The 27,383-nt window shown below is 44.4% G+C and overlaps 1 protein-coding gene across 4 annotated transcripts; it reads right to left on the bottom strand.

The window, feature by feature from the left end:
* Positions 1–584: 584 nt before the first annotated feature.
* Positions 585–21,685, bottom strand: LOC117354693 (gastrula zinc finger protein XlCGF52.1-like). Of its 4 annotated transcripts, none has more exons than XM_033932565.1 (4): positions 21,598–21,685; positions 21,259–21,385; positions 8,257–8,376; positions 585–2,020 (listed from the first exon to the last, which is right to left on the bottom strand). In XM_033932565.1, the coding sequence occupies exons 1-4, from the start codon at positions 21,619–21,621 to the stop codon at positions 906–908; spliced, it is 1,386 nt and encodes a 461-aa protein (XP_033788456.1). In that variant the 5' UTR covers positions 21,622–21,685; the 3' UTR covers positions 585–905. The 4 variants fall into 4 exon arrangements, with proteins under 4 accessions (XP_033788456.1, XP_033788457.1, XP_033788458.1 ...); XM_033932566.1 differs by having other exon boundaries at positions 585–2,017; XM_033932567.1 differs by lacking the exon at positions 8,257–8,376.
* Between the last annotated feature and the right edge of the window lie 5,698 nt (positions 21,686–27,383).

Genomic DNA, 27,383 nt, shown 5'->3' with positions numbered 1-27,383 from the left:
GTAAATGGTTTGTGACCTGTGTGGATCTTTTGCTGTCTTTTTTAGATATAAAAGCTGAATGAAGCTTTTATTACACTTGGTATATATACAGTCAAAAACATTCGCAAAATTGGCGCCTCGGAAACCGAGTTTGACTCGGTTTACGAGCACCACCCCTCCGCGATCCAGCATCCCCCCCCCCCCCGAGCACCGCAATGACATCACTTACCCCAATTGGGCACCGGCACCAGCACCAGCACCAATGCACAGGAGGTGCCGGTGCTCGAAGATCCTCCCTCTTCTGGCCTGGGCTGGGCTGGGCGGTGCGACAGAGATCCTCCCTCTTCCCTGTGTGGGCTGGACTGGGCTTTGAGCATTTGCGCATGCTCAAAGCCTTCTAGTCTCGCTCTCTCCAAGATTCTCAGATTCAGAATCTTGGAGAGAGCGAGACCAGAAGGCTTTGAGCATGCGCAAATGCTCAAAGCCCAATCCAGCCCAGCACAGGGAAGAGGGAGGATCTCCGTTGCACCGCCCAGGCCAGAAAAGGATTTTCGGGCACCAGCACCTCCTGTGCATTGGTGCTGGTGCCGGTGCCCAATCGGGGTAAGCGATGTCGTTGTGGTGCTCGGGAGGGGGGGAATGTAGGATCATGGGGGAGGGGGAGGGCGACACGAGCGTGGATGTCGATTCGCATGGGGGATGCCGTATCGCAGGGGAGGTATGGAGCAGCGTCGGTGGCCTCAAGGGGGAGGGGATGGAGCAGCGCCAGTAGCCTCAGGGGGGGGGAGGAGGAGGTGGAACGAATCAAAGTGAGTTTCCCTTACTTCCTATGGGGAAACTCACTTTGATATACGAGCAATTTGGTTTACGAGCATACTTCTGGAACGAATTATGCTCGTAAACCAAGGTTCCACTGTAAATAGTCTCTACCCTGTGTGGATCATTTTGTGACATTTTAAACTTGAAAGTCGAGTGAAACGTTTATAACACTCAGTACACGTAAATGGTTTGTATCCCGTGTGGCTCCTTTGGTGTACTTTCAGATTTGAAAGCTGCGTGAAGCTTTTATTACACTCAGTACATGTAAATGGTTTGGACCCTGTGTGGATCATTTGGTGTCTTTTTAGACCTGAAACCTGAGTGAAGCTTTTATTACACTCACTACATGTATATGGTTTGTGCCCTGTATGGATAACTCTGTGACTTTTTAAACTTGAAAGGTGAATGAAACTTTTATTACACTCGGTACATATAAATGGTTTGTGCCCTGTGTGGATCATTCTGTGACTTTTTAGACTTGAAAGCCGAGTAAAACTTTTATTACACTCAATACATGTAAATGGTTTGTGTCCTGTGTGAATGTTTTGGTGAAATTTTAGATGTGAAAGTCGAGTGAAACTTTTATTACACTCAGTACATGTAAATGGTTTATACCCTGTGTGGATTACTTGGTGTCTTTTTAGAACTGAAAACCGAGTGAAGCTTTTATTACACTTAGTACATGTATATGATTTGTCTCCCTTGTGGCTCCTCTGCTGAAATTTTAGATGTGAAAGCTGAGTGAAGTTTTGATTACACTGAGTGAATATAAATGGTTTTTCATTTTTATGATTTCTTGAGTGCATTTGGAGTTCTGAAAATAAGAGGAAGCTCTTATTACATTTAGGACAAATAAAGTCAATGCTCCTGTTATATGCAATATATGTGACTTTTTTCTGGTGTGTTTTTCCTTTCCTCTTTCCACGGTGCCATTTAGAAATCACTTTATCGCTGTTATTAATTTGGAAGGCTCTCTTGTCCTCAGGGATGTTACTGAGCTCGCTGTCAGTTCTTTCACACTTAATGCCTTCACCTGTTGAGTCTCCTGCAGGGTCTCTCTGTTCCTTTGATTCCTGCTTACATTTCTTTGTGTTAATCCTCTCAGGGCTCTGGGAAATATTCTCACATACATTTTCTGACTGTGTTTGACTTTGTTCCATTTCTACCACATCTTCTCCTTGATTCTTTTGTCTCTTCCATTCATGTCGGATCTGCTGATCTGCTGGATATAAAGAGAAGATATTTCTCATGAGTTAGAAAACAGCAGTGGTTTCTAAGATATAACCTGTGTAGAATGAGAAAGGATAGGTTATGTCGCACCAGGAATTTCCATGTGTGGCTTTGAGTATTGGTCAGTTTCCTATTTGCAAAGCATTTTTTAAGCAATTACATCCAGTCGGTGGCAGAGTGGGAGCAGTCTGCCCCGGCGCCATCTTGGGGGGTTAGCTGACATCTCTATGCCCCCTCCACACCACGCTCCCGTCCTCCCGCCAAGTACCTCTTTAAATCTTCGCCTGCACAAGCAACTTCTCCAGCCTGGCTCCCCTCTGAAATCACTTCTGGGTCACAGGGCCAATAAGTGACGTCAGAGGGAAAGGCAATGCCGGTGCGAGCAGATTTAAAGAGGTACCGGGGGGGGGGGGGGGGGAAGATAGCACCACGACCCCAGTCACCTCCTACCCTCGCTAAGCCACTGTCTTATGTGCACGACGAAAGAGCGAGACTTGGGTGTGATTGTATGTGATGATCTTAAGGCGGCCCAACAGGTTGAAAGCTAGAAGGATGCTAGGGTGCGTATGGAGAGGTATGGCCAGTAGAAAAAGACTCTGGTGAGACCTCATTTAGAATATTGTGTACAATTCTGGAGGCCGCACCTTCAAAAAGATATAAAAAGGATGGAGTCGGTCCAGAGGAAGGCTACTAAAATGGTGCGTGGTCTTCGCCACAAGGCGTATACTTTTTGACTCTGTTTTCAACTCCCACTCACTGAAACATAGAAATAGACGGCAGATAAGGGCCCACGGCCCATCCAGTCTGCCCACCTTAATGTCCCTCCCCTACCTTTGCCCTGTGAATAGATCCCATTTGGCCTTAAAATCAGGCACGCTGCTGGCCTCAATCACCTGTAGTGGAAGACTATTCCAGCGATCAACCACTCTTTCAGTGAAAAAGAATTTCCTGGTGTCACCTCGTAGTTTCCCGCCCCTGATTTTCAACGGATGCCCTCTTGTTGTCGTGGGACCCTTGAAAAAGAAGATATCTTCCTCCGCCTCGATGCGGCCCGTAAGATACTTGAACGTCTCGATCATGTCCCCCCTCTCTCTGCGCTCCTCGAGCGAGTATAGCTGTAATTTGTCAAGCCATTTTTCGTATGGTAGATCCTTGAGTCCCGAGACCATCCGGGTGGCCATTCTTTGCACCGACTCCAGTCTCAGCACATCCTTGCGATAATGCGGCCTCCAGAATTGCACACAGTATTCCAGGTGGGGCCTCACCGATGGATCTATACAATGGATCTACACTGCTGTCAGATACCTATACTAGAGAGTTGCGCGGGGACAGAAATCCCACCCATCCCCGTCAGGATCCTCTCCGTCCCCACCAGGATCCTCTCCATCCCCACCCATCCCCGCAAGGAATTACCTCCATCCCCGCCTGTTCCCATAAAAAGCAGCAGGATCATCAATTCCACCGTTTCTTTTGTGTTCGCGCTGCTGTTTTCCTTGCGGAATCTCTTTGGCGGAACCCTTTTTTTGTTTTCTGTTCAGGTAATTAACTTATAAACCCCCTCTTTTACTAAGGCTGATGTGTCCGTTATATTATATGGACGAACCCTGCTTCCAAAGCCTTCCAACCCCATGGGAGTCCCGTTGGCTAGAGGGGGATTCCTGTGCGACCCCTCTGCGATCCCCGTTCCCGTGCAGACCTCTAACCTATACCCACTATATCATTTCCTCTACCATAATCTCCCCATCCCTGAAATGTCCTGTCTAAATTAGATTGTAAGCTCTTCTGCGCAGGGACCGTCTATTTTAAGTTAAAGAGGTAGACCAATGCAATCCAGGGGGCAGAAGTCATCATTTCCCACAGGAAACAGGGAGAAAATCTCAGTTCTGAATCTTGTCAGTATTCTTCTGAAGGTAACACTGTTTTGGATGTAGAAATACCAGAAGAAATGTATACAAGTGATTATGAAATGGAACCTGTAGAACAGTGGTTCCCAACCCTGTCCTGGAGGACCACCAGGCCAATCGGGTTTTCAGGCTAGTCCTAAGGAATATGCATGGAGCAGATTTGCATGCCTGTCACTTCCATTATATGCAAATCTCCCTCAAGCATATTCATTAGGACTAGCCTGAAAACCCGATTGGCCTGGTGGTCCTCCAGGACAGGGTTGGGAACCACTGCTGTAGAATCCTGTTTGCCTGAAGCCATGTTTTTGAGTAAAAGCATGGAGAAATCATATGCTGTTTCTGGAAAGGTGAATTGCCTCACAACCCCTAATAACAGAAGGGTGTAGAATCCCTGCTTCCGATTAAATTGAAGTTAATGGAAGTGTTGGAACAATTGTGTCCTGAATTTGCACAAACACACAAAGTACTGTGAAAGAACCGGGCGGAGCAGTCCCAGCTGGTTCCAGGACTTGGATTCTGAAAGTTTGGTCTTTTGTTTTTGTGATAAGGACTGGCAGAGCAGAGCCTGTTGAAAGCACATGTTTGGTGGAAAATTGCCAGATTGTGGACTGTACAACTGGGGAGCCTGGTTGGGCTAAAAAGTTGTTTAGCCCCAAAACAAAGTGTGTGGTTTGTTTGGGGTTTTTTTCACCAAAGAATAAGCCAGAAAATAAAGACATAATAATTCACACTAAACACCTTTGCTAGACCTTTTTTATTGGAGGCAGACACCCCTCTACCCTCCCTGCCTCATTCAACCACTCGGCTGAGGCTTGGATGACCCAGGTCAGGAATCTGGCTAATCCAGTCCAGGTCTTACCCGCTCACAGTACGCCTTTCAGCGCTTTAAAAATAATAAATAGTTCATTGATTATCGGTTGAGAGGCGAATTAAGTTTATGTTTAAATATATTTATTCATTTTCAACGTGCACAGAAACATCCATAGCAAAACAGAACAAAGTACAGTCAAACCTCGCTTTGCGAGTGTTTTGCAAGACGAGCAAAACATTCTCGCAAAACTTGTGTCGCAAACGAGTGTTGACTCAATTTGTGAGCACCCCTCCCTGAGAACCGGCATCGCTACCCCCCCCTGCTTGCAAAAGCCCCCCCCACTCACACTGGCATCCCTGCCCGAACAACTTGAAACTTACCTCGGCGAGAGGGAGAATTAGAAAGCCTTGAGCATGCGCAGATGCATGCTCAAGGCCCAGCAGAGACAGGAAGTTCTTCAAGCAGCACCGGCATGTCCTGTGGGCTGCGTGCTGGTGCCAGGGGGGTAAATTCAAATTGTGTGTGGGGGGGGGGGTAAATTCAAATTGTTCGTGAGGGGGGGGGAAGGGGGAGAGCAGCGCCGCTGGCCTCGGGGGGGGGGAGGGAACGTATCAAGCAAGTTTCCATTATTTTCTATGGAGAAACTCGCTTTGATATAAGAGTATTTTGGTTTACGAGCATGCTTCTGGAACGAATTATGCTCGTAAACCAAGGTTCCACTGTACTTACATTTGTGCACAAATGCAATCCCTCCCTTCCTCCCACCCCCTCCCCCATTCCAACTAGATACATAAACATAATAATCTCTGAGTACAGGGAGCCCTGCAAAACACAAATTACAGGTTCAAGAGTCTACTCCGGGCCATAGCTGTAAGAGTTGACCAAAAGCGTTCCCAGATCAAAGTAAATCGTTGACCCGGCCCAGTGTCTAGATCGGTAAAATGTCTACGTTCCAAGGAGGCATGTACGATCATCAAAGTTCTCCATTGACTGTAAGTCGGAGCATCATTGGCCAGCTACTTTGTCAATATTGCTTTTTTGCCAAGCAACATGGCTCGTGTCACAATATCATAGAAACCAAATAATGCTCTGGGCGTCGGGGCGAACTAAGTTTAAATCAGTTTGCATAGTTCATCTTATATTACAAATTGATTTTGCTTTTTTCTTATTTGCATTATTCTTCCACCATTATTTCGACATTTCTGACAGATTGGAGAAGTGCGGTATAAACGACAGCTCAACTCCTCCTTTGCTTACGCTGCCATTACAATTTGGAACAGATCTTCCTGTTTACATTAGGACTGATATCAATTACTTAAGGTTTCATAAAAATTAGAAAATTTTTATACGACTTGTAATATTCATAGTACGATGATATTTCAATTATTGATTGCTTTTGTATTTTCCCATAGATTTTATGGCCTCTGAACGTAAATCGCCTTGAACCTTTTTGGTATAGTGCAATTAATAAATTGTGTATTAGATTAGATTAGGTTTTTACCTTTGCTAATCTTTCTTGTAAGTCCACACTCTATTTGTGGACAAGTGGGTTATGCATCTGTAGTACTTGTAAACCTGAAAGGGCCCAAGGCCTGTAAGTCCAAGAACAGCATTGTACAATTTCATGACTTGTTTGTCTCTTTTGACCGCTGCTCTGGCTGACCTGGCTTTAGCCAGCTCCACTTGAGTTCTTGTCAGAATTACCTGGGGAAAGCAAATGTCCTCTCTGACTGTGTTTGAACCTTTGTATACTACTACTATTAATGATTTCTATAGCGCTACCAGACACACACAGCGCTGTACAGAGTAACAAAGAGTAAGAAAACAGTCCCTGCTCCAAAGAGCTTACAATCTAAACAGGCAGGCCAGACCAACAGGATGTCGTAGATACAGTTAAGGGGACCGGTTAATCAGCTGGCTGGGTTGGAGGGCAGAGGAGTAGGGTTAAGGATTAAAAGCTATACTGGTAACAATAGGCAACTGACTTGTGTTTGAAAGATAACCGTTGCATGCGAATGTCGCTATAAAAGAAGCCATTCAATGTTGTTAAGTTCGTAGTTCATCTGCGGAGTAAACACGTGCATTGCTCAGAAGCCCCTCCCATGGAAATGGCTCCTAGTGTGACTGTTAAGGGGCTACCCGGTTTGTGAGAGGCTAAAGGATGCAGTTTTTATCCAGGATGATGTATTTTTTCTTATAAATATTATATGTAGTTTTAATAGACGATGATCTGGGTTGTTCTATTCTCTTTATAGAAATCAGTGGGTTGTCAAAAATTTTGCACTGGCCTGTTGTAGGGTAAGGCTACGCAGAACAGCATCCCATCTCGCGAGATCCCTTGTAGGAAGCTTCATTTACAGATTTTTGATCCTCCACTCTTACCTCAGGACGGCCCACTGACTTCCAGTTCGTTCAAAAGCAGACAGTCACACCTGTATAGGACACAGAAAGGGAGGGGTATAGGGATACTCCCCGAGAAGCAAGTCTAATATGTTCATATTATGAAACTGTATAACATTCATAAACGGGTTTGTAAACATCATAAACCTTAAAATTGTAACTTGAAGGCGATGCAGCCTGCACTAACAGTGTGTGTGTGTGTGGGGGGGGGGGTGCCTTAGCTGGAGACTCCCCAGGGCAAAGTGCAAAACATGGTCAGATGTTAATCTTAGAAAAGTTGGTCAAAGAATCAGAAGTCCAACCTAGCAGTATTGTTGAGGCAGACAATAGGCAAATCAGCAACTCCCAGAGCAGGTTCCAGGAATAGAGTGTGGATTTACAAGAAAGACGATTTTAGCAGAGGCAAGAACTTAATCTTTCGTTCTTGTACTATCCCACTCTATTTCTGAACAAGAGGGACATAACAGAGCAGTCACTCAAAGTGCGGGTGGGACATACCCAGCGGTTCTATGGCAGAATGCTATCCATCAAATGCCTCGGCACCTTATTGTGAATACAAAGACACACCATGACTAATAATTTTATAAAGAATTCGAGTTCCTGCAGGGATGGGGACCAATTTGTCCCCGTGTCATTCTCTAAACTGGAAGTCAGAGGACAGGATAAAAAATATGTAAATGAAGCTTCCTACGAGAGATCTCGCGAGATGGGCTCGACTACCCACTTGTCCAGGAATAGAGTAGGATTATACAAGAAATATATTTGGAACTGGTGTGTGAACGTCAGCCAGGCAGCATCCAGAGGCCCTTGCTGCTTTCCAGGCTTCTGCACGCAGTCACAGCCCAAGATCTGGCGCCACAAAACACGCCTTCCTTCTAACTCCCTCACGACACGGTTTTGAGCTTCAAGATTTCTGACATACATAGGAAGTTACAGATAAAGAGGAACCTGGATCTTTCCTTCCCTCTAACTCTCCCGAGCTAACACTGTGTGACCCATAGGTTGTCTTCGCTTACAGACCAAGTGACTGATCCGCATCTAGAAAGGGGTAGAAACCCCAGCAGTTACCCTCCAGAAGGTGTTTAGCCCAGTCCCTCTTATCACTGCACTCACCTGAGCAGCTGCTTTTCCCAGTTTCTCTTTCCTCTGATCCTGGCTCATTCCTGATGTACAGCTCTTCTCCTCGTTCGATGTGGGATATAATGTCAGGGATAACAGTTGGAGAGCCTGTTTCTGGGGGTAAGAAAAGTGCATTCATTTTCTTAAACTCTTTATACTTCATAAAAGTTGCATAAACCTTATTTATAGAGAATGACACGGGGAAAAAATCTGTCCCCGTCACCGCCCCGTCACCGGCCCACCATCCTCTGCACCGCCCCGTCACCGCCGTTTCCTTCACCGCCCCGTCACCGCCACCGCCATCCCTTTCACCGCCACGTCACCGCCACTGCCATCCCATTCACCGTCCCGTCACCGTCCCCGCTGCATCCATATAATGTAATGTAATGTAATGTAATTTATTTCTTATATACCGCTACATCCGTTAGGTTCTAAGCGGTTTGAAGAAAATATACATTAAGATTATAAATGAGAAGTAAGAAGGTACTTAAAAAAATTCCCTTACTGTCCCGAAGGCTCACAATCTAACTAAAGTACCTGGAAATTAATAAAGAAGAGAAAATAAAGATGGTTGAAAAAAGAAAAATTCTATGTGAATTTATAGGATGGAAATTAAACTGACAGTGAAGAACTGTATGAAAAATACATATGGAATTCAGTTAGAGAGGGTAGGTTACAATCTATTTATGGTATTTGTTTAATTGGAAGGTGTTAAGGTGGGTCATTTGGGGGAAGGTTATCTGAAGGTAGGTGAATCTTCTGGAGGTAAAAGAGGAGGGGTTAAGATATTTGGATGAATTTTTTGAAAACCTTAGTACTGTAATATTTAGCTTATTCCTTTCTTATAAATCAAAGTTCCTGCTGCTGAACTAGAGAAAGAGATGTTCAGCTGGCAGGGCTTTGTTTATAAATTTTTATCAACACAACTAATATACTATTTTATCCTAAAGCAAAAAATAAATAAATAAATATAATTTTTTTTTCTACCTTTGTTGTCTGGTTTCTGCTTTCCACATCTTCTCATTGAATTCCTTCCATCCACTGTGTGTCTTCTCTCTGCGTCTTCCATTTGCTGTTACTGTGCCTCTCCCTTCACCCCCCCCAAATTGGTCTAGCACCCATCTTCTTCCCTCCGCTCCCTCATAGTCTGGCATCTGTCTTCTTCCCATTCTGTCTTCCACATTTCCCTTCAGGGTCTGTTCCTCTCCACCCTCCTTCAATGTCTGTCCTATTCCTTTCCACCACCACCCTTCCCTCCCTCCTTTACCATCTGTTCCTTTCTACTACCCTTCAGCTCCTCTCGTGTGGCCTATCTATCTACCTTCCTCCCTCTTATTTTCATGGCACGTTACAATGTAATTTGTGCAAGCCACTGGAGCCTGCGAGCTCGGTCCCTGTCCCATCCCCACAAACCATCTCGCTTCTGTGCTCCTATTTTCCCCATTTCTAATATCTCCCCTATGTATCTGCCATTGCCCCCCCTGTGTCCATATACCATCCCCATGGCATGTCCCCTTTATGTCTCTGTCCCTATGCTCCATGCACATAATTTTCCTTCTTTCTGTTACCTTCCTGTGTCCAGATTTCCCCTATCTTCCTCTTCCATACCAGTGTGTCTCTTCTTTTCAACCCCATCTAGCTTTTTCCCCTCTTTCTCCCCCCCCCTGCTTCTAGCATCTGGCTCACCTGCCTGTCCTTCCCTTTCTTTCCTGCTGTTGGTTTTTCTTTCCGTTTTCATCCCCTTGGCCCAGAATCCTTTTCCCTTTCACTCCCTCCTTCCAATTTGAGCCGGGAACACTAGCGATCGCACGGTCCCCGCAGCCACTACCTGCCTGCCCAATCGATCCTAGTGTTTAGCCAGCTCTCTCCCTTCTCCTCACCTTAGTTTGCAGGCTTTCTTTTTCAGCGACCTGCACGCTTTCCCAAAGAGCCGCACACGCGCGGCTGCTCAGTGTTCAATCTTCTGCTCTGCTGCAACTTCCTGTTTCCGGTTGCGTCAGAGCAGAAGATCGAAACTGAGCAGCGGCGGGTGCGTGGCTCTCTGATAGTGTGCGGGTCGCCGAAAAAGAAAATCTACAAACTAAGGTGAGGAGAAGGGAGAGAGCTGGCTAAACACTAGAATCGATTGGGCAGGCGGGTGTGAGCTGCGGGGACCGCGCGATCCTTCATGCCTCACTGTGGGGACAAGACCCATTCACCGCCCCGCGGGCGGTGAATGGCCTTGTCCCCGTCGCCGCAGCGACTGCTAGTTTTCTTCCCCGTTTTCGGCGGGTGACCTGCGGCTAAAATGCGGTGGCCGCGGGTAAACCGCCACCGTGTCATTCTCTACTTATTTACTCATATTTATACTCCAATTCCCGTTCTAAATAGTACAATGTACGTATTATCACCCTCAATTCAATCTATGCAAATGTCTTCATCCCTTATACATTATGTAGGTCTCCTTCTTCACACTCAGAACATCTGGAATAAGGTGAAATAAATGTACTGAGCATGCTCAGACTGATGTGAGCTCGGAGAAAGGGCAGGAAGCCAAAATCATTTTCCCATATCCCGCTCCAGAGGGAACTTCCCCGTAAAGAGATTATCTTCAATTAGTGCAGTAAGGATTTTTTCACAGCTTTAATTGAGTTATTTCTTGATATTTTTTGCAGCCTGTATCCTATTTCCAATATTGCAGATGAGACAGTCATCAGATACTACTGTAACCTGAGCTGATTTAAAGGAAGAAGCATTGAAAGAAAAGAGGAGAGAGAAACTGCAAAAAGGAGCTCTTTTTGCAAGATGATGCACCTGCTCACAAAGCTGGAAAAAAAACAGATGTTGCATAAATCAGTGTGCCGCAGCTGGAGGGTGTCTGGAAATGCGCGGATGTCTTCCAGCTGTAGTCCTGTGCCTCCAATTACCACCAGTTGGGGGTGAGGGGGGGGGGGCCGACTGCTTACAGGACGTGCCTCTCGTGACGAAAGGCACTTCCTGTAGGCAGCCAGCTGACACCATCGCCTCGCCTTGCTAGCGTTTTGTGGCACAGTTTGCGATACACTGGCATAGATCATCTACCCTATTCATCAGATCTTGCTCCTTCTGACTATTTTCTGCTTCCAAACCTTAAAGAGAGTTTGAAAGGGCGACAATTATCGAGTGATTCAGAGGATCTAATGGGTTACAGGATCCGAGGCAACATGGCTTTACAAAAGGCAAATCGTGCCAAACGAACCTGATTGAATTTTTTGATTGGGTGACCAGAGAGCTGGATCGAGGACATATGCTAGATGTAATTTATTTGGATTTCAGCAAAGCCTTTGATACAGTTCCTCATAGGAGGCTGTTGAACAAACTTGAAGGGCTGAAGTTAGGACCCAAAGTGGTGAACTGGGTCAGAAACTGGCTGTCGGACAGACGCCAGAGGGTGGTGGTTAATGGAAGTCGCTCGAAGGAAGGAAAGGTGACTAGTGGAGTCCCTCAGGGTTCGGTGCTGGGGCCAATCCTGTTCAATATGTATGTAAGTGACATTGCTGAAGGGTTAGAAGGAAAAGTGTGCCTTTTTGCAGATGATACCAAGATTTGTAACAGAGTAGACACCGAAGAGGGAGTGGAAAATATGAAAAAGGATCTGCAAAAGTTAGAGGAATGGTCTAATGCCTGGCAACTAAAATTCAATGCAAAGAAATGCAGAGTAATGCATTTGGGGATTAATAATAGGAAGGAACCGTATATGCTGGGAGGAGAGAAGCTGATATGCACGGACGCGGAGAGGGACCTTGGGGTGATAGTGTCCGAAGATCTAAAGGCAAAAAAACAGTGTGACAAGGCAGTGGCTGCTGCCAGAAGGATTCTGGGCTGTATAAAGAGAGGCGTAGTCAGTAGAAGAAAGAAGGTGTTGATGCCCCTGTACAGGTCATTGGTGAGGCCCCACTTGGAGTATTGTGTTCAGTTTTGGAGACCGTATCTGGCGAAAGACGTAAGAAGACTTGAGGCGGTCCAGAGGAGGGCGACAAAAATGATAGGAGGCTTGCGCCAGAAGACGTATGAGGAGAGACTGGAAGCCCTGAATATGTATACCCTAGAGGAAAGAAGAGACAGGGGAGATATGATTCAGACGTTCAAATACTTAAAGGGTATTAATGTAGAACAAAATCTTTTCCAGAGAAAGGAAAATGGTAAAACCAGAGGACATAATTTGAGGTTGAGGGGTGGTAGATTCAGGGGCAATGTTAGGAAATTCTACTTTACGGAGAGGGTGGTGGATGCCTGGAATGCGCTCCCGAGAGAGGTGGTGGAGAGTAAAACTGTGACTGAGTTCAAAGAAGCGTGGGATGAACACAGAAGATTTAGAATCAGAAAATAATATTAAATATTGAACTAGGCCAGTTACTGGGCAGACTTGTACGGTCTGTGTCTGTGCATGGCCGTTTGGAGGAGGATGGGCAGGGGAGGGCTTCAATGGCTGGGAGGGTGTAGATGGGCTGGAGTAAGTCTTAACAGAGATTTCGGCAGTTGGAACCCAAGCATAGTACCGGGTAAAGCTTTGGATTCTCGCCCAGAAATAGCTAAGAAGAAAAAATAAATAAATAAAAAATAAAAAAAAAATTTAAATTAAATCAGGTTGGGCAGACTGGATGGACCATTCGGGTCTTTATCTGCCGTCATCTACTATGTTACTATGTTAGGAGATTGTAGTATTTCAGTGACCAGACATCGGAATATTTTTTTGGAAGGGTTATAGAAACTTCAGATACGATGTGCCAAGTGTGTTGAACTTAGGGGGTGAATTTGTGGAATAACTCGTAAGTCAACACTACTACTCATGTAGGAAGTCTTTCGTTGAATAACTTGTATGTCTCTTGGATCCATGTCATTCCCTCCTTGGCTGGGCTGAGAACTTTACAGCACCGCCTTGAACTCCAGTTATAGAAGCTGTATTACAGAGGATGGTCAGAAGTCAGAAGGAGCAAAAAAAACCTACTATTCTAATAAAATCTCAAAAACAAAAAACTCCTCTATACTATTTTCCATAATTAAATCATTTGCCTCCAACTCTCAAAGTTCACAAACTAATTTAACTAATAATCTTACTGCACAGGAGCTTGCTGATAATTTTTATAATAAAATACAAGACATTCGGAACTAATTTTCCCCGATTAAATCTAAGGCATCTTCTTATGATACCACTGATTATCAACTACCACTCGCTAAATGTTTCTCTTTCAATCTCCCTTCATTAGAAGATATAAAACAACTTTTTTTGAGAGTTAATCTAAAAGGTACACGAGATGAAATCATTCCTCCGGTAATCTTGAAAAATTTTTTTCCTTGTTTTGGGCCTCATATTCACAATCTTATCCGAAATAGTTTAGAACTAGGTCAACTGCCATCTGCCTGGAAAAAGGCCTCTATTATTCCGATAATAAAAGACCACAAAACCGGACCCAAAAAAGCTACAAATTATCGGCCCATAGCCAATATTCCTTTTTTGGCAAAATTAACCGAAAGGCTTGTATTTGAACAACTAACTGACTTTGTTGAAACAACCAATGTGCTCTATCCAAATCAAACAGGTTTTAGGAAAAATTACTCTACTGAATACTCATTGATTGGACTAACCACTAACATACTTTATCACTTAGATCACCATAATTCAGTAATTCTTTTCTCTCTTGATTTATCAGCAGCATTCGATACTATTGATCATGTACTACTTCTAGACAGATTGAAAACAATAGGAGTCGGTGGTCAAGTCCTTGATTGGTTTCATTCTTTCCTTTCTGATCGCTCATCTACAGTTATCTTTAAAGACACAGTTTCAAAACCTTATACCACTAGTTACGGTATTCCTCAAGGATCAATATTGTCACCACTTCTATTTAATATTTTTCTATCTCCACTGCTTTGCCTATGTCAATCAATAGGCTTTACTACTTTCACCTATGCCGACGATGTTCAACTGCTTCATTCACTGAATCCAGATAATAAAAATGAAATAATTGAAATAAATAGAAAACTAGGAGACATTAAACAATGGCTTAACTCAAACATGTTAGCCCTAAATGTACAAAAATCCAAAACACTATTTTTCCCTTGGAAAAAAGATATAAACTTAAATGCTCCGTTTACTCTAGATAACGTTCAATTAAATTCAGTAAGATCCCTAAAAATATTAGGAGTTACAATAGATGATAGGTTATCCTTCCATGAACACATTACAAATACTGTCAGAACATGTTTCTTCAAATTGCGTATGATCCGATCAATTGCCAAATTTTTAGAGCCAAAAATCACTAAACATACTGATTCACTCATTAATTATTTCAAAACTTGATTACTGTAACTCCTTATTAATAAATGTTACCCAAAAAGAGAAAAAACGTCTTCAGATAGTTCAAAATACGGTAATCAAAGTTAATACACAACCGCAAAAAATTTGACCATGTTACACTGCTCTTGATCGAATCACATTGGCTCCCTATTACCCATCGCACTACTTTTAAAATCTTACTTTTAGTTTTTAAAACATTGACTACAAATGAACCCCAATTCATCAATAGATTACTCATTCCATATAGTACATCACGCTCTTTAAGATCCACTGATCAAAAACTTCTAACAGTTCCATCTCTAAAAGTCATTGGAACTCGTCACACTGACATCTTCTCTGTAATAGCCCCGCAATTGTGGAACAGTTTGCCCCAGTATCTCAGAGTAGAAAATGATCTGAAACAGTTTAAAAGCAGCTTAAAGAGTTTCCTTTTTAAAGATGCGTTTAATGTGTGAACTTAATTAAGGATTTTTATTAAAATTTTTTTCTTTTTTACCTTTTTATTTCTCCGTGATTTCCCTTACCTGTTGTATTTTTACCATTTATGTTTTCTTTAATATATACGATTGTAGTTCTACCCTTTCTTTCCTCATGTGTCTGTTAGTTTGTATGACTTTATTTATTATTCTGTATGATAATGTGTTAAATTTATGTATCCTTTTATAATTAATCTGTTGTATCTATTTTTTATCTGTAAATTGCTTAGCAATTTAAATTAAGCGATTCAACAAGTTAAAAATAAACTTGAAACTTTTAATGAGGACTGACAATTAAGTTCAAACTCATCCTAGAAAAAGTGCTACATACCTCATTGCTGAACATCACTATGGTCACCTTCGAAGTACTCTCCTTGGGAAGCTATGCACCGACGCCAACAGTGGAAGGCTTGAAAGGGGATGTCTAAATCTACTGATTTTGATGTCTTTTGGAAGCGGAAGGAAGCCTCTGCAAGCCCTAATGCGCACAGGAACAGAGCGTACTATGAAACTCTTCTGCATAATGACTGTTGCTTTCGTCTGGGTCTCACCGCTTCTGGTTAAGCAAGACCCATACAGCAGCAGCAACACTCATAACGCCAACCAGGGAAGCCTAAGAGAATATCTTCTGCATATTTATTTAAAAACTTATATCCCACACAATCACAAAGGACTGGGCAGTTCACAAACTGAACGTACATAATCAAAACTTAAAACATACAACACAAATGCAAGAAATCAAGTCCAGAACCCCAAAAATATGTTCAACAACAGATCCCCAAAACTGTTCATCAGCGGAGCCCCAAAACTATTTGTCAATCCCCATCAGATTCCGCATTATTCTTATATTCATCATAGCTCAACAGTGCGGCGGAAAAGCAAGGTTTTAAGTTCCTTCCGACACAGGCTCACATTCCGGATGCCCCTCAGTTCTTGAGATAAAGCGTTCCAAACTTGCAGGCCTACAGCATAAAATATTGACTGGTGGTATAGCTCAAAGCGTACTAACAATTTAACCTCCTTCCCCAGCAATCCTTCCCCTTGTTTTCACATTCACACAGTGCATATAATTTGAATATCATTTCCTTTGCTAGAGAAAAGGAGGGATAAGGGAAATATGATTCAGACATTCAAATACTTCAAGGGTATTAACGTAGAACAAAATCTTTTCCAGAGAAAGGAAAATGGTAAAACCAGAGGACATAATTTGAGGTTGAGGGGTGGTAGATTCAAGAGCAATGTTAGGAAGTTCTACTTTACAAAGAGGGTGGTGGATGCCTGGAATGCGCTCCCGAGAGAGGTGGTGGAGAGAAAAATGGTAACGGAGTTCAAAGAAGTGTGGGATGAACACAGAGGATCTAGAATCAGAAAATAATATTAAAAATCTAACTAAGGCCAGTACTGGGCAGACTGGCACGGTCTGCGTCTGTATATGGCCGTTTGGGGGAGGACGGGCTGGAGAGGGTTTCAATGGCTGGGAGGGTGTAGATGGGCTGGAGTAGGTTTTGACGGAGATTTTGGCAGTTGGAACCCAAGCACAGTACCGGGTAGAGCTTTGGATTCTTGCCCAGAAATAGCTAAGAAGAAAAAATTTAAATTGAATCAGGTTGGGCAGACTGGATGGACCATTCGGGTCTTTATCTGCTGTCATCTACTATGTTTGCGCATTAGAGAGCTATTTTTCCTGCACTGTTTTGGTGATATGGGTGAGCGCTGATGGCTCTACCGTGGACATTATGAGAATTGGCCTGTATACGATTGTAAGTGCTATGCCACTAGTGGCATTGCAAGCCTAGACGAGGCTATTGTAAATAATATACCATAGAAACATGACGGTAGATAAAGGCCAAATGGCACATCTAGTCTGCCCATCCACAGTAACCATTATCTCTTTTTCTCTCTGAGAGATCCCATGTGCCTATCCCAGGCCCTCTTGAATTCAGACACAGTCTCTGCCTCCACCACCTCTTCTGGGAGACTGTTCCACACATCTACCACCTTTTCTATAAAAAAGGTATTTCCTCAGATTACTCCAGAGCCTATCACCTCTTAACTTCATCCTATGCCCTCTCATTGCATAATTTCCTTTCAAATGAAAAAGACTCGACTCATGCGCATTTACATTACGTAGGTATTTAAATGTCTCTATCATATCTCCTCTCTCCCACCTTTCCCCCAAAGTATACAGAGTGAGATCTTTAAGTCTGTCCCATACGCCTTATAATGAAGACCACATACCATTTTAGTAGCCTTCCTCTGGACCGAATCCATCCTTTTTGTATCTTTTTGAAGGTGAGACCTCCAGAATTGTACTCAGTATTCTAAATGAGGTCTCACCAGAGTCTTACCTCCTTTTTCCTACTGGCCATACCTCTCCCTATGCAACCTAGCATCCTTCTAGCTTTTGCCGTCACCTTTTCAACCTGTTTGGCCACCTTAAGGTCATCACATACAATCACACCCAATTTTAGCTAGCTAAATTGGGCTCTTGTTCAGAGCTAGCAGATTTTCTATCCGTTCCCTACTTGTGGGGCAAAGTTCCTTTTTTTGTCTGTCAGTAGACATCGGTCCAATGTTCTCAGGTGACTGTCTTGCCCCAGTCAGATCACACATTCCTTCCTCCTATCCAGAAGACAAAAAGCAAGTCTAGAGAACACTCGGGTACATTTGGTTTAGACATCATTTCTTCTGGTTACAGGCGCTACAAAAGGGTCTTGTCATATAAATCTGTCTCCTTCCTCGCTTCACACACTGTGATGAATTGCAGACGCGTCCTGGGACGCCAGTGTCCTTGGTGATGGCAGAGCTGAATGAAAATACAGGAATCAGGTACCGATACCCCTTTATAAGACTCTGGTGAGACCTCATTTAGAATATTGTGTATGATTCTGGAGGCCACACCTTCAATAAAATATAAAAAGGATGGACAGAGGAAGGCTACTAAAATGGTATGTGGTCTTCATGATAAGGCATACGAGGACAGACTTAAAGATCTCAATCTGTAGACTTTGGGGAAAGGCGGGAGAGGGGAGATATGATAGAAACGTTTAATACCTATGTGGCGTAAATGTGCAAGAGTCGAGTCTCTCATTTGAAAGGAAGTTCTGCAATGAGAGGACATAGGATGAAGTTAAGAGGTGATAGGCTCAGGAGTGACCTAAGGAAATACTTTTTTTAAGAAAGGGTTGTAGATCCGTGGAATAGTCTCCCAGTAGAGGTGGTGCAGACAGAGACTGTGTCTGAATTCAAGAAAGCCTGGGATACGCACGTGGAATCTCTTAGCGAGAGGAAGAGATAATGGTTACTGCGGATGGGCATACCAGATGGGCCTTTTGGCCTTTATCTGCCATCATGTTTCTATGTTAAAGAAAGGCAAGCTATATGTAAGTGACCAGCTGTTGTGGCTAACTGACAGCCCAAGCTGTCTCCCCTATACATGGATCCTATCCATGTTGCCAGCTGCCCATGTTACAGCCGAGAGCCAAAGAAATTCATCGCTTACTAGAAAGGCCGGGACATTGTCAGGGAGAGCCTACAGGGATTTCTTCTATAATTGTCAGCAGAATTAGATTTAGTTGTCTGAGACAGGCAGCGTTATTATACAAGGGAGCTGGAGAACATGCTTGTATTTTTACTCAGGAATTGTTTAGCACTGTAACAAAATATTGATTCAGATTTATTTTCGTATTATGCGCTGCTCTACGTATCCCATCTATATATCTTTACCATAGGATAATAATTAGCAATATGCACACAAGGAGTAATACCAAGACTATATACAATCTGAATCAGATCTTTGGCTAACCTCAGTGAGTTTGTAGCATCACCACTCCCCCCTGGAGGTTGCCCAGAGAATTACAACCCAGGGGACCTCGGTCTGCAGCAGAGTATCCCTAGGCTGTGTGATTGCCTATATAACATCTACTTAGTACAAGAGAATCAGAGCTACTGTCTGATCAAAGTAGCCAACTATAATAATAATAATTTATTTTTATATACCACCAAACCTTAAGTTCGAGGCAGTTTACAATAAAAAAAAAGCTGGACATAAAGCGAATTACAATAATTGTCAAATGGTTTCTCAGAAAAAAATACAGATTACAATTAGTTCAAAATCAGAATCAAAATTAATGAATCAATCTCAAAGGCAGTTCCAAATAAGTAGAAGAAAAAGTATAATAAATATGAATCATGCTCAAATATATCATAAAAGATAATAAATACAAGTCAAACATTTTTCAAACAAATAAGTTTAAAAAGTTTTCAAAATAAGTAATAGGATTGAGTTTGAGGGATAAGAGCATTCCAGTAAGAATTCATTGTACCTGAAATGCCAAGGTTTTCCTCCAAAATCTCTTATTACAATATGCTTTTGCAGAAGGAAACAAAAGCCAGCACGATCTTCGTGCATTCTTGTTAGGATTATAGAATTCAAAGTGGGAAGACAAGCCAAATAAAACTTTAAAACAGATATAACCAAATTTGAACAAAATTCTAGCCTCGAATGGTAACCAAAGACGCTGGGCGCGACGGACCTCTGGTCTGACCCAGTGGAGGCAAATTCTTATGTTCTTAAATAGCAAGGGCTTACGTGATCAGAATAGCATGAACCAGTCAAAGAAAAGCAAAACTACACAGGACTCCAGCATGCCTGAAAAATGAAAAACAGGCACTGGAAAAATAACAAATCATGGTACTCGGAGAGAGCCCCCCAGGAAAGAGACTTGGGAGTACTTGTAGATAAGTCAATGAAGCCGTCTGCATAATGCACAGCGGCGGTGAAAAGGGCGAACAGAATGCTAGAAATGATTAAGAAGGGGATCACAAACAGATCGGAGAAGGATATCATGTCGCTGTACCGGGCCATGGTGCACCCCCCACCTGGAATACTGCGTCCAACACTGGTCGCTGTACATGAAAAAGGACTTAGTACTACTTGAAAAGGTCCAGAGAAGAGCGACAATAATGGTTAAGGGACTAGGGGAGTTGCTGTACAGTGAGAGATTAGAGAAACTGGGCCTCTTCTCCCTTGAAAAGAGGAGACTGAGAGGGGACATGATCGAAACATTCAAGATATTGAACGGAATAGATTTAGTAGAGAAAGAGAGATTGTTCACCCTCTCCAAGGTAGAGAAACGAGAGGGCACTCTCTAAAGTTGAAAGGGGATAGATTCCGTACAAACGTAAAGAAGTTCTTCTTCACTCAGAGGGTGATGGAAATCAGGAACACTCTTCCTGAGGCTGTTATAGGGGAAAGCACCCTCCAGGGATACAGGAAAGGGTTAGATAAGTTCCTGCTGAACCAGAACGTACACAGATAAGGCTAGACTCAGTTAGGGCACTGGTCTTTGACCTAAGAGCCGCCTGCTGGGCACAATGGACCACTGGTCTGACCCAGCAGCAATTCTTATGTTTTTATGGTACTGCGGATGGGCAGATTAGATGGGCCATTTGGCCTTTATCTGCCATCATGTTTCTATGTTTCTAAATGACAATTCATTTTTAATTATTGGGATATATCAGTAAGAGAATCACTAAATTCAATAGCGGTCTACAGATCAGAAAAAAAATTAAAGACACACAACAATTTAGGCTTTCATTTTGGGGCTCTTTTTATATCATTTGGTATCCCAAAATACTTTGTAGAGATTTAGAATTTCTCAGTGCCAAATAAACACAAGTGCTAAAGTGCTCATGACCGCCTCAAAAACTAATAAAAGGTGTGAAGTGAAAACGCAAAAAATAAAAATAAAAATCCTATGCTCATTAAAATTCTGCCTATCACAATAAATCAGGGCCGAGTGGTAACATCAATTATATCCAGTATGAAATCGAATAATAAAACAACCACCTGATTCTACAGAGCCCCATTTTGACATTTCCTTCCCTAGTTGACCAGATGTCTAACTGAAGCCCTGCAAATACAGCCACTGAATATGATGGCAGACAGCCCAGGACTGAACAGTCTCTCTGCACCCCTCTTTCGATACTGCATTGCCAAACCTGAAGTTTTTGTATACCGCATCCTCTCCACAATCGTGGAGCTCGGCACGGTTTATGAAATCTATTCCCATTCATCTCATTGTAGAAGCCCCTCACTCAGTCATCAGCCCCTCAGTCCCTAATACTGATGCAGTCCTGAGAGGATATCAAGGGATCTAATGATGTCCCACTACCGCTAAGAAATGTCAACGTATCCCTTACCCAGTGAGATCAGGGTCTGATAATTCTCCTTCATCACCTCTCTGTAAAGCTCCTTCTGTTCTTCATTTAAATAATCCCACTCCTCCTGGGAGAAAGAGATAAAGATCTCCTCAAATGTCACCTGCATCTGAAAGACAAAGCAGAAACCTCCTCAGTATCTTCCAGGGGGGAAGAGGAGACTTTCTTACTGCTGGACCTAATTCACCAGTGCCAGAAGGGAGAGCTCCCAGTGCAGGGGGGCTCAGGGAGGCAGGGGGAAAGCTTTCTGGGTGTGAATGGTTTACAGGCCCATAATTGAGGCCAAATGGCCCTTTGGGGGACTCCTGATCCCTCTCCTACCCGGCCAGAGGCTCCTGCAGGCATCTCCTCTCTGCTCTGGCCCAGGGCTCGTCTCTTGCAGCAAGAGACAAAAGGGCCCAGACGGCTGATGACATCACAATGGGCTGAGCCCTTTTAATGCTGATTGGTGGCAGAGCAGCGTTGAGAGGGTGGGAAGGGGAGGAGGAGTTTCAGCTCCTTCTGGCCCCGATTGGTTAGAATGATCCTAGGGCGGGGGGAGAGGAGGAGACTAAGCTTCTTCCATTGCGAGCTCGTTGCCCGCCCGTCTCCTAGCAACTGGACGGGACAGCCCTTCTCCCATCCCTGGCTCCGCCCCTCCTGAGCAGCAGCTCTGCGATTGGCTCGTCAGTCCCACCGCGGATCTCAGCTCTCTCTACAGGAGGAGGAGGAGACTCTAGAGTAGAGCTTACAGGGTGGCGTCGTCTAGTCGGTCTCCTCTGTGTGAAGCTCCGCCCTCCTCCTTTATGACGTCATCGGCCGGTCTCCTCCCATTTGCAAACGCTGCTTTATGGGCTGCAATTCCCCCGGTGGTCAATGGAGGGCCTCGTGGCACCCTGAATCTCTTACACTATACCGTTTTTTTCCCAAAAAAATTACATACATAAAATATTATAACAATCAGAACAAAAACAGACAGATTCAATTGTCGAATGAAAACTAAAATTAGATAGGCAGAAAAAAATATTTATAAGTTACCCAGTTCCAGATATTGGAACTCTCCTGGATTTCTTGATCATTCTGTCCTGGTGCATTATGGGATTGGCAGCACTGATTTCAGTAAGCAGGATCCTGCACTACAAATCCCACAATGCTATGGGACCATACGGCTCCAGAAAAAGGAGGACGGATTGAGACATCCGGGTTTTACTCCCACTGCTTTCAGTAGGAAGTAAAACCCGGATGCCTGAATCCATCTGCCTTTTTCTGGATCCATATGGTAACCATAGCCCTGGGTTAACTGGGAACACTATGGGCTCCTTTTACAAAGGTGCACTAGCGGTTTTAGCGCACGCTAAAATGCCGTGCGCACTAGCCGCTACCTCTTGAGCTAAATCCGGCATTAATCCGGTGCGTGCACTAAAAATGCTAGCGCAGGGGTAGGGAACTCCGGTCCTCAAGAGCCGTATTCCAGTCGGGTTTTCAGGATTTCCCCAATGAGTATGCATGGGATCTATTTGCATGCACTGCTTTCAATGCATATTCATTGGGGAAATCCTGAAAACCCGAATGGAATACAGCTCTCGAGGACCGGAGTTCCCTACCCCTGTGCTAGCGCACCTTTGTGAAAGGAGCCCTCCGTCTCCAGCCCAATAATGCTGCCCCTCTGGAGGTGTAGCTGTGCCAGGTTCCTATTCTGCAGCTCTGGACATTCACCTTTCCGCCTGTCAGCAATGGGAGTCCATTCATTACATTACATTACATTACATTAGGGATTTCTATTCCGCCTGTGCCTTGCGGTTCTAGGCGGATTACAATATAGAAAATATCTGGGACATTCACAAACACTGACGTAACTCCTGAGGCCTGGTCATGTAATGCTGCTTCTTTCCTCCTGATGAATTTAATTCTCTGCATAAGCGCAGCCAGAACTCAATTTCTAGGTGGGCCTGAGAGTAGACGGGGTAGGCAGAGCCCACGCATTTCCTCTCTGCCCCCCCCCCCAAGCAATAAAAAATCAAATACCTTATGGGCTTTTATATGCTCTATTTCAAATTGTACTGCAGATTTTTCGTTTGATATTATTATAATGCGTTCTCTACATCCATGCTTTATCAATAGCTCATTGTGAGCCAAAATTGAGAGATATCAGGATATCTGTGGGTATACAGCAAATCATACAATAGTGGAAATCTGCATCTTTATTAAATTTTACTTTCTGGTAGAACTCTATGGGGTCCTTTTACTAAAGCAATGCTATTGCGTAGGATATAATGGACATGTTAGCACACATTAACATTTAGCACACGCTATGAGACACTAGCGCACCTTAGTAAAAGGACCCCTATATGTTTATATAAACGTTATGAACAACATGCAGCAGGTAAATTATACTTCCAACCGACTATTCCTACCTGTAATTTATGGAAACCCATTGACATTTATTCACAAGCTATTTAAATAATTTTTACATATTTTACACATACTTGGTGAATTTCTTGATATGTAATAGTTACATGATGGTACTTTTTTGTTAATCTTCAATAAAAAGATTGAACTGAAAAAAAAAAAATAAAAAATCAAATACTATACCTTCCCTAGCAGGAATCTCCAAGCCCTGGGGGCTGAGTGCTCTTTGGACCCCCCCCACCCCCGTCCCAGCTCTCCCTCCCTCCCCCTCCTTCTTCCCTCCCTCTTGCCTGGCAGAGATCTCCAAGCCCTGGTGGCTGAGTGCTCTTTGGAGCCCCCCTCCCCTCTCTCCCTCCCTCTTGCCTGGCAGGGATCTCCAAGCCCTGGTGGCTGAGTGCTCTTTGGAGCCCCCCTCCCCTCTCTCCCTCCTCTCCTCCCTCTTGCCTGGAAGGGATCTCCAAGCCCTGTTGGATGAGTGCTCTTTGGAACCCCCCCCTCTCTCCTTCCCCCCTCCCTCTTGCCTGGCAGGGATCTCTAAGCCCTGGTGGCTGAGTGCTCTTTGGAGCCCCCCTCTCCTCTCTCCCTCCTTCTCCAAGCCCTGGTGGCTGAGTGCTCTTTGGAGCACCCCCCTCTCACCCGCCCCCCTTCCTCTTGCCTGGCAGGGATCTCTAAGCCCTGGTGGCTGAGTGCTCTTTGGAGCCCCCCTCTCTCCCTCCCTCTTGACTGGCAGGGATCTCTAAGCCCTGGTGGCTGAGTGCTCTTTGGAGCCCCCTCCCCTCTCTCCCTTTTTCTCCTCCCCTCCCTCCCCCTCTCCACTCCTCCCCAAGCCGTCTGAACCCCGGGACAGTTTGCATTGCATTTCCAGCCACTGACACCAGCACCCCTGGGCATGTGCCAGTCGAACATGGGAGGGAAGGCACTGGTGGCTGGAAATGCATTGCTGACCGCCCTGGAATGGGGCGGGGGAGGGGGGCTCCAGTGTGGCCTCTTCAGTTGCGGGGGGGAGGGGGGGTCTCCTCCACCAGCTACATTGAGCATGTAGAGAGGGATCCTGGCTGAAACGTACAGGATCCGTTTCTTGGTCCCGAAACTGCCCTGCAAAACACTCTGTCATCTGGAGGCAATTCCCCTTAGAAAGAAAGATAGGTAGCCAGTATTCTAAAGAGATTTTGCCTGATTTATTATGAGTGTGCATTCATTTATATATCTGTTACATGGGTCAGTGGTAACCATCACAGGAAAAGGGGGATGGACAAGAGAGGGGAGGAGGTGCGTGAGCAGGATATGTACTTCATTGTTTAAAGCTAAAAGGTGTAAAAAGCTTCCTTTATCTCTCTCAACCGGTACATAGTAGTGGGGGGTCGCGCCTTCATTGTCTGAGAGTTAACTTCGTTAACATAAATTAAATGACCTCTTCCCAAACCATTAAGAGAGTAAACACCCAACATTCTACATTTGATTACTTCCAGCATGGACAGAGACAGAAAACTTATCCATTAAAATGTGTCCTTTCATAGACAGAGACAGAAAACCTATCCTTTCCTTTCACTGGCCACTTCATCTCTGCCAAGGAACTGTCCTTTGTCCTCCAGGTCAGCCTGTCAGCTGATCCTCCCCTGCACTTATCTGCACACATTAAAAGAGGATGCAAATTTGTATTTATCCTAATAAGGTAAAAAAAAAAAAAAAAAAATAGACAACAAAATGTGTGTGGAAAAGCAGGACTTGGGGGGCGACTATGTCTGATGATTTTAAGGTGGCAAAACAGACAAGGTGACAGTGAAAGCCAGGAGGAAGCTCAGGCGCATAAGGCCATTAGAGAAGTCTTTGTGCAAATCTAGAAAGCTCCTCCCCCTCCCAGGGCTAGTAGGCGGGACTTTTTAAACTACTCTTCCACTCCAGCAACTGTCTGACCAATCAGCACTGAAGGGGGTGGAGCCAAGAAGAAAGAACTATGACTCCCCTCCCAGGGCTAGTAGGCAGGACTTTTTAAACTACTCTTCCACCCCAGCAACTGACTGATCAATTGGCACAGAAGAGGGTGGAGCCAAGAAAAGAAAGGACTATGACTCCCTGAGAACTCCACCCCCACCCATGGCTAGTAGGCGGGACTTTATAACAACTCTTCCGCCCCAGCAACTATCTGACCAATCAGCGCTGAAAGGGGCGGGACCAACAAGAAAGCCCTGCAGTTATCCTCCCCTCCTCCTCTCCCTGCCCCAGGAACATTCTGACCAATGAGTGCCAGGAGCAGCCCAAACCCCTCCCTCTCTGCTACAGGACATAGTAACATAGTAGATGACGGTAGATAAAGAACCGAACAGATAAAGACATCCAGTCTGCCCAACCTGATTCAATTTAAATTTTTTTATTTTTTCTTCTTAGCTATTTCTGGGCAAGAATCCAAAGATCTACCCGGTACTGTGCTTGTGTTCCTACTGCCAAAATCTCCATTAAAACCTACTCCAGCCCATCTACACCCTCCCAGCCATTGAAGCCCTCCCCAGCCCTTCCTCCACCAAACGGCCATATACAGACACAGACCGTGCTAGTCTGCCAAGTACTGGCCTTAGTTCAATTTTTAATATTATTTTCTGATTCTAGATCCTCTTTGTTCATCCCACGCTTCTTTGAACTCAGTCATAGTTTTACTCTCCACCACCTCTCTCGGGAGCGCATTCCAGGCATCCACTACCCTCTCCGTAAAGTAGAATTTCCTAACATTGCCCCTGAATCTACCACCCCTCAACCTCAAATTATGTCCTCTGGTTTTACCATTTTCCTTTCTCTGAAAAAGATTTTGTTCTAGGTTAATACCCTTCAAGTATTTGAACGTCTGAATCATATCTCCCCTGTCTCTCCTTTCCTCTAGGGTATACATATTCAGGGCTTCCAGTCTCTCCTCATACGTCTTCTGGCGCAAGCCTCCTATCATTTTCGTCACCCTCCTCTGGACCGCCTCAAGTCTTCTTACGTCTTTCACCAAATACGGTCTCCAAAACTGAACACAATACTCCAAGTGGGGCCTCACCAATGACCTGTACAGGGGCATCAACACCTTCTTCCTTCTACTGACTACGCCTCTCTTTATACAGCCCAGCATCCCTCTGGCAGCAGCCACTGCCTTGTCACACTGTTTTTTCGCCTTTAGATCTTCGGACACTATCACCCCAAGGTCCCTCTCCCCGTCTGTGCATATCAGCTTCTCTCCTCCCAGCATATACGGTTCCTTCCTATTATTAATCCCCAAATGCATTACTCTGCATTTCTTTGCATTGAATTTTAGTTGCCAGGCATTAGACCATTCCTCTAACTTTTGCAGATCCTTTTTCATATTCTCCACTCCCTCTTCGGTGTCTACTCTGTTACAAATCTTGGTATCATCTGCAAAAAGGCACACTTTTCCTTCTAACCCTTCAGCAATGTCACTCACAAACATATTGAACTCTTCTTCCACCCCAGCAACTATCTGACCAATCAGCACTGAAAGGGGCGGGACCAACAAGATTCCTTCCCAGGAACATTTTGACCAATGGGCGCCAGGAGGAGGCCAAACCCCTCCCCCTATCTCAGTGCTACAGGACAGAACGTTTGAACTAGTCTTCCACCCCCAGCAACTATCTTGACCAATCAGCACTGAAAGGGGCGGGACCAACAAAGCCCTGCAGTTATCCTCCAGCTGTCATGTAACAGAGCGGGCCTTCCAGCCTTTGCTCCCT

The sequence above is a fragment of the Geotrypetes seraphini genome, chromosome 2 (assembly GCF_902459505.1).
Source record: "Geotrypetes seraphini chromosome 2, aGeoSer1.1, whole genome shotgun sequence".
Classification (NCBI taxonomy): Eukaryota; Metazoa; Chordata; class Amphibia; order Gymnophiona; family Dermophiidae; genus Geotrypetes; species Geotrypetes seraphini.
Note: the sequence above shows the minus strand (reverse complement) of the source record. Positions and strands in the feature narration are given on the sequence as shown.

Bases quoted from the DNA above. Each gene is read 5' to 3' on its own strand.
- LOC117354693 (XM_033932565.1), bottom strand. From the start codon at position 21,621: ATGCCTGCAGGAGCCTCTGGCCGG. The intron at 21,386-21,597 runs GTAGGAGAGGGA...TTTGTCTTTCAG, and splicing joins CTGCAGGAGCCTCTGGCCGG to ATGCAGGTGACATTTGAGGA. The intron at 2,021-8,256 runs GTGAGTGCAGTG...CTTTATATCCAG, and splicing joins TGGGAAAAGCAGCTGCTCAG to CAGATCAGCAGATCCGACAT.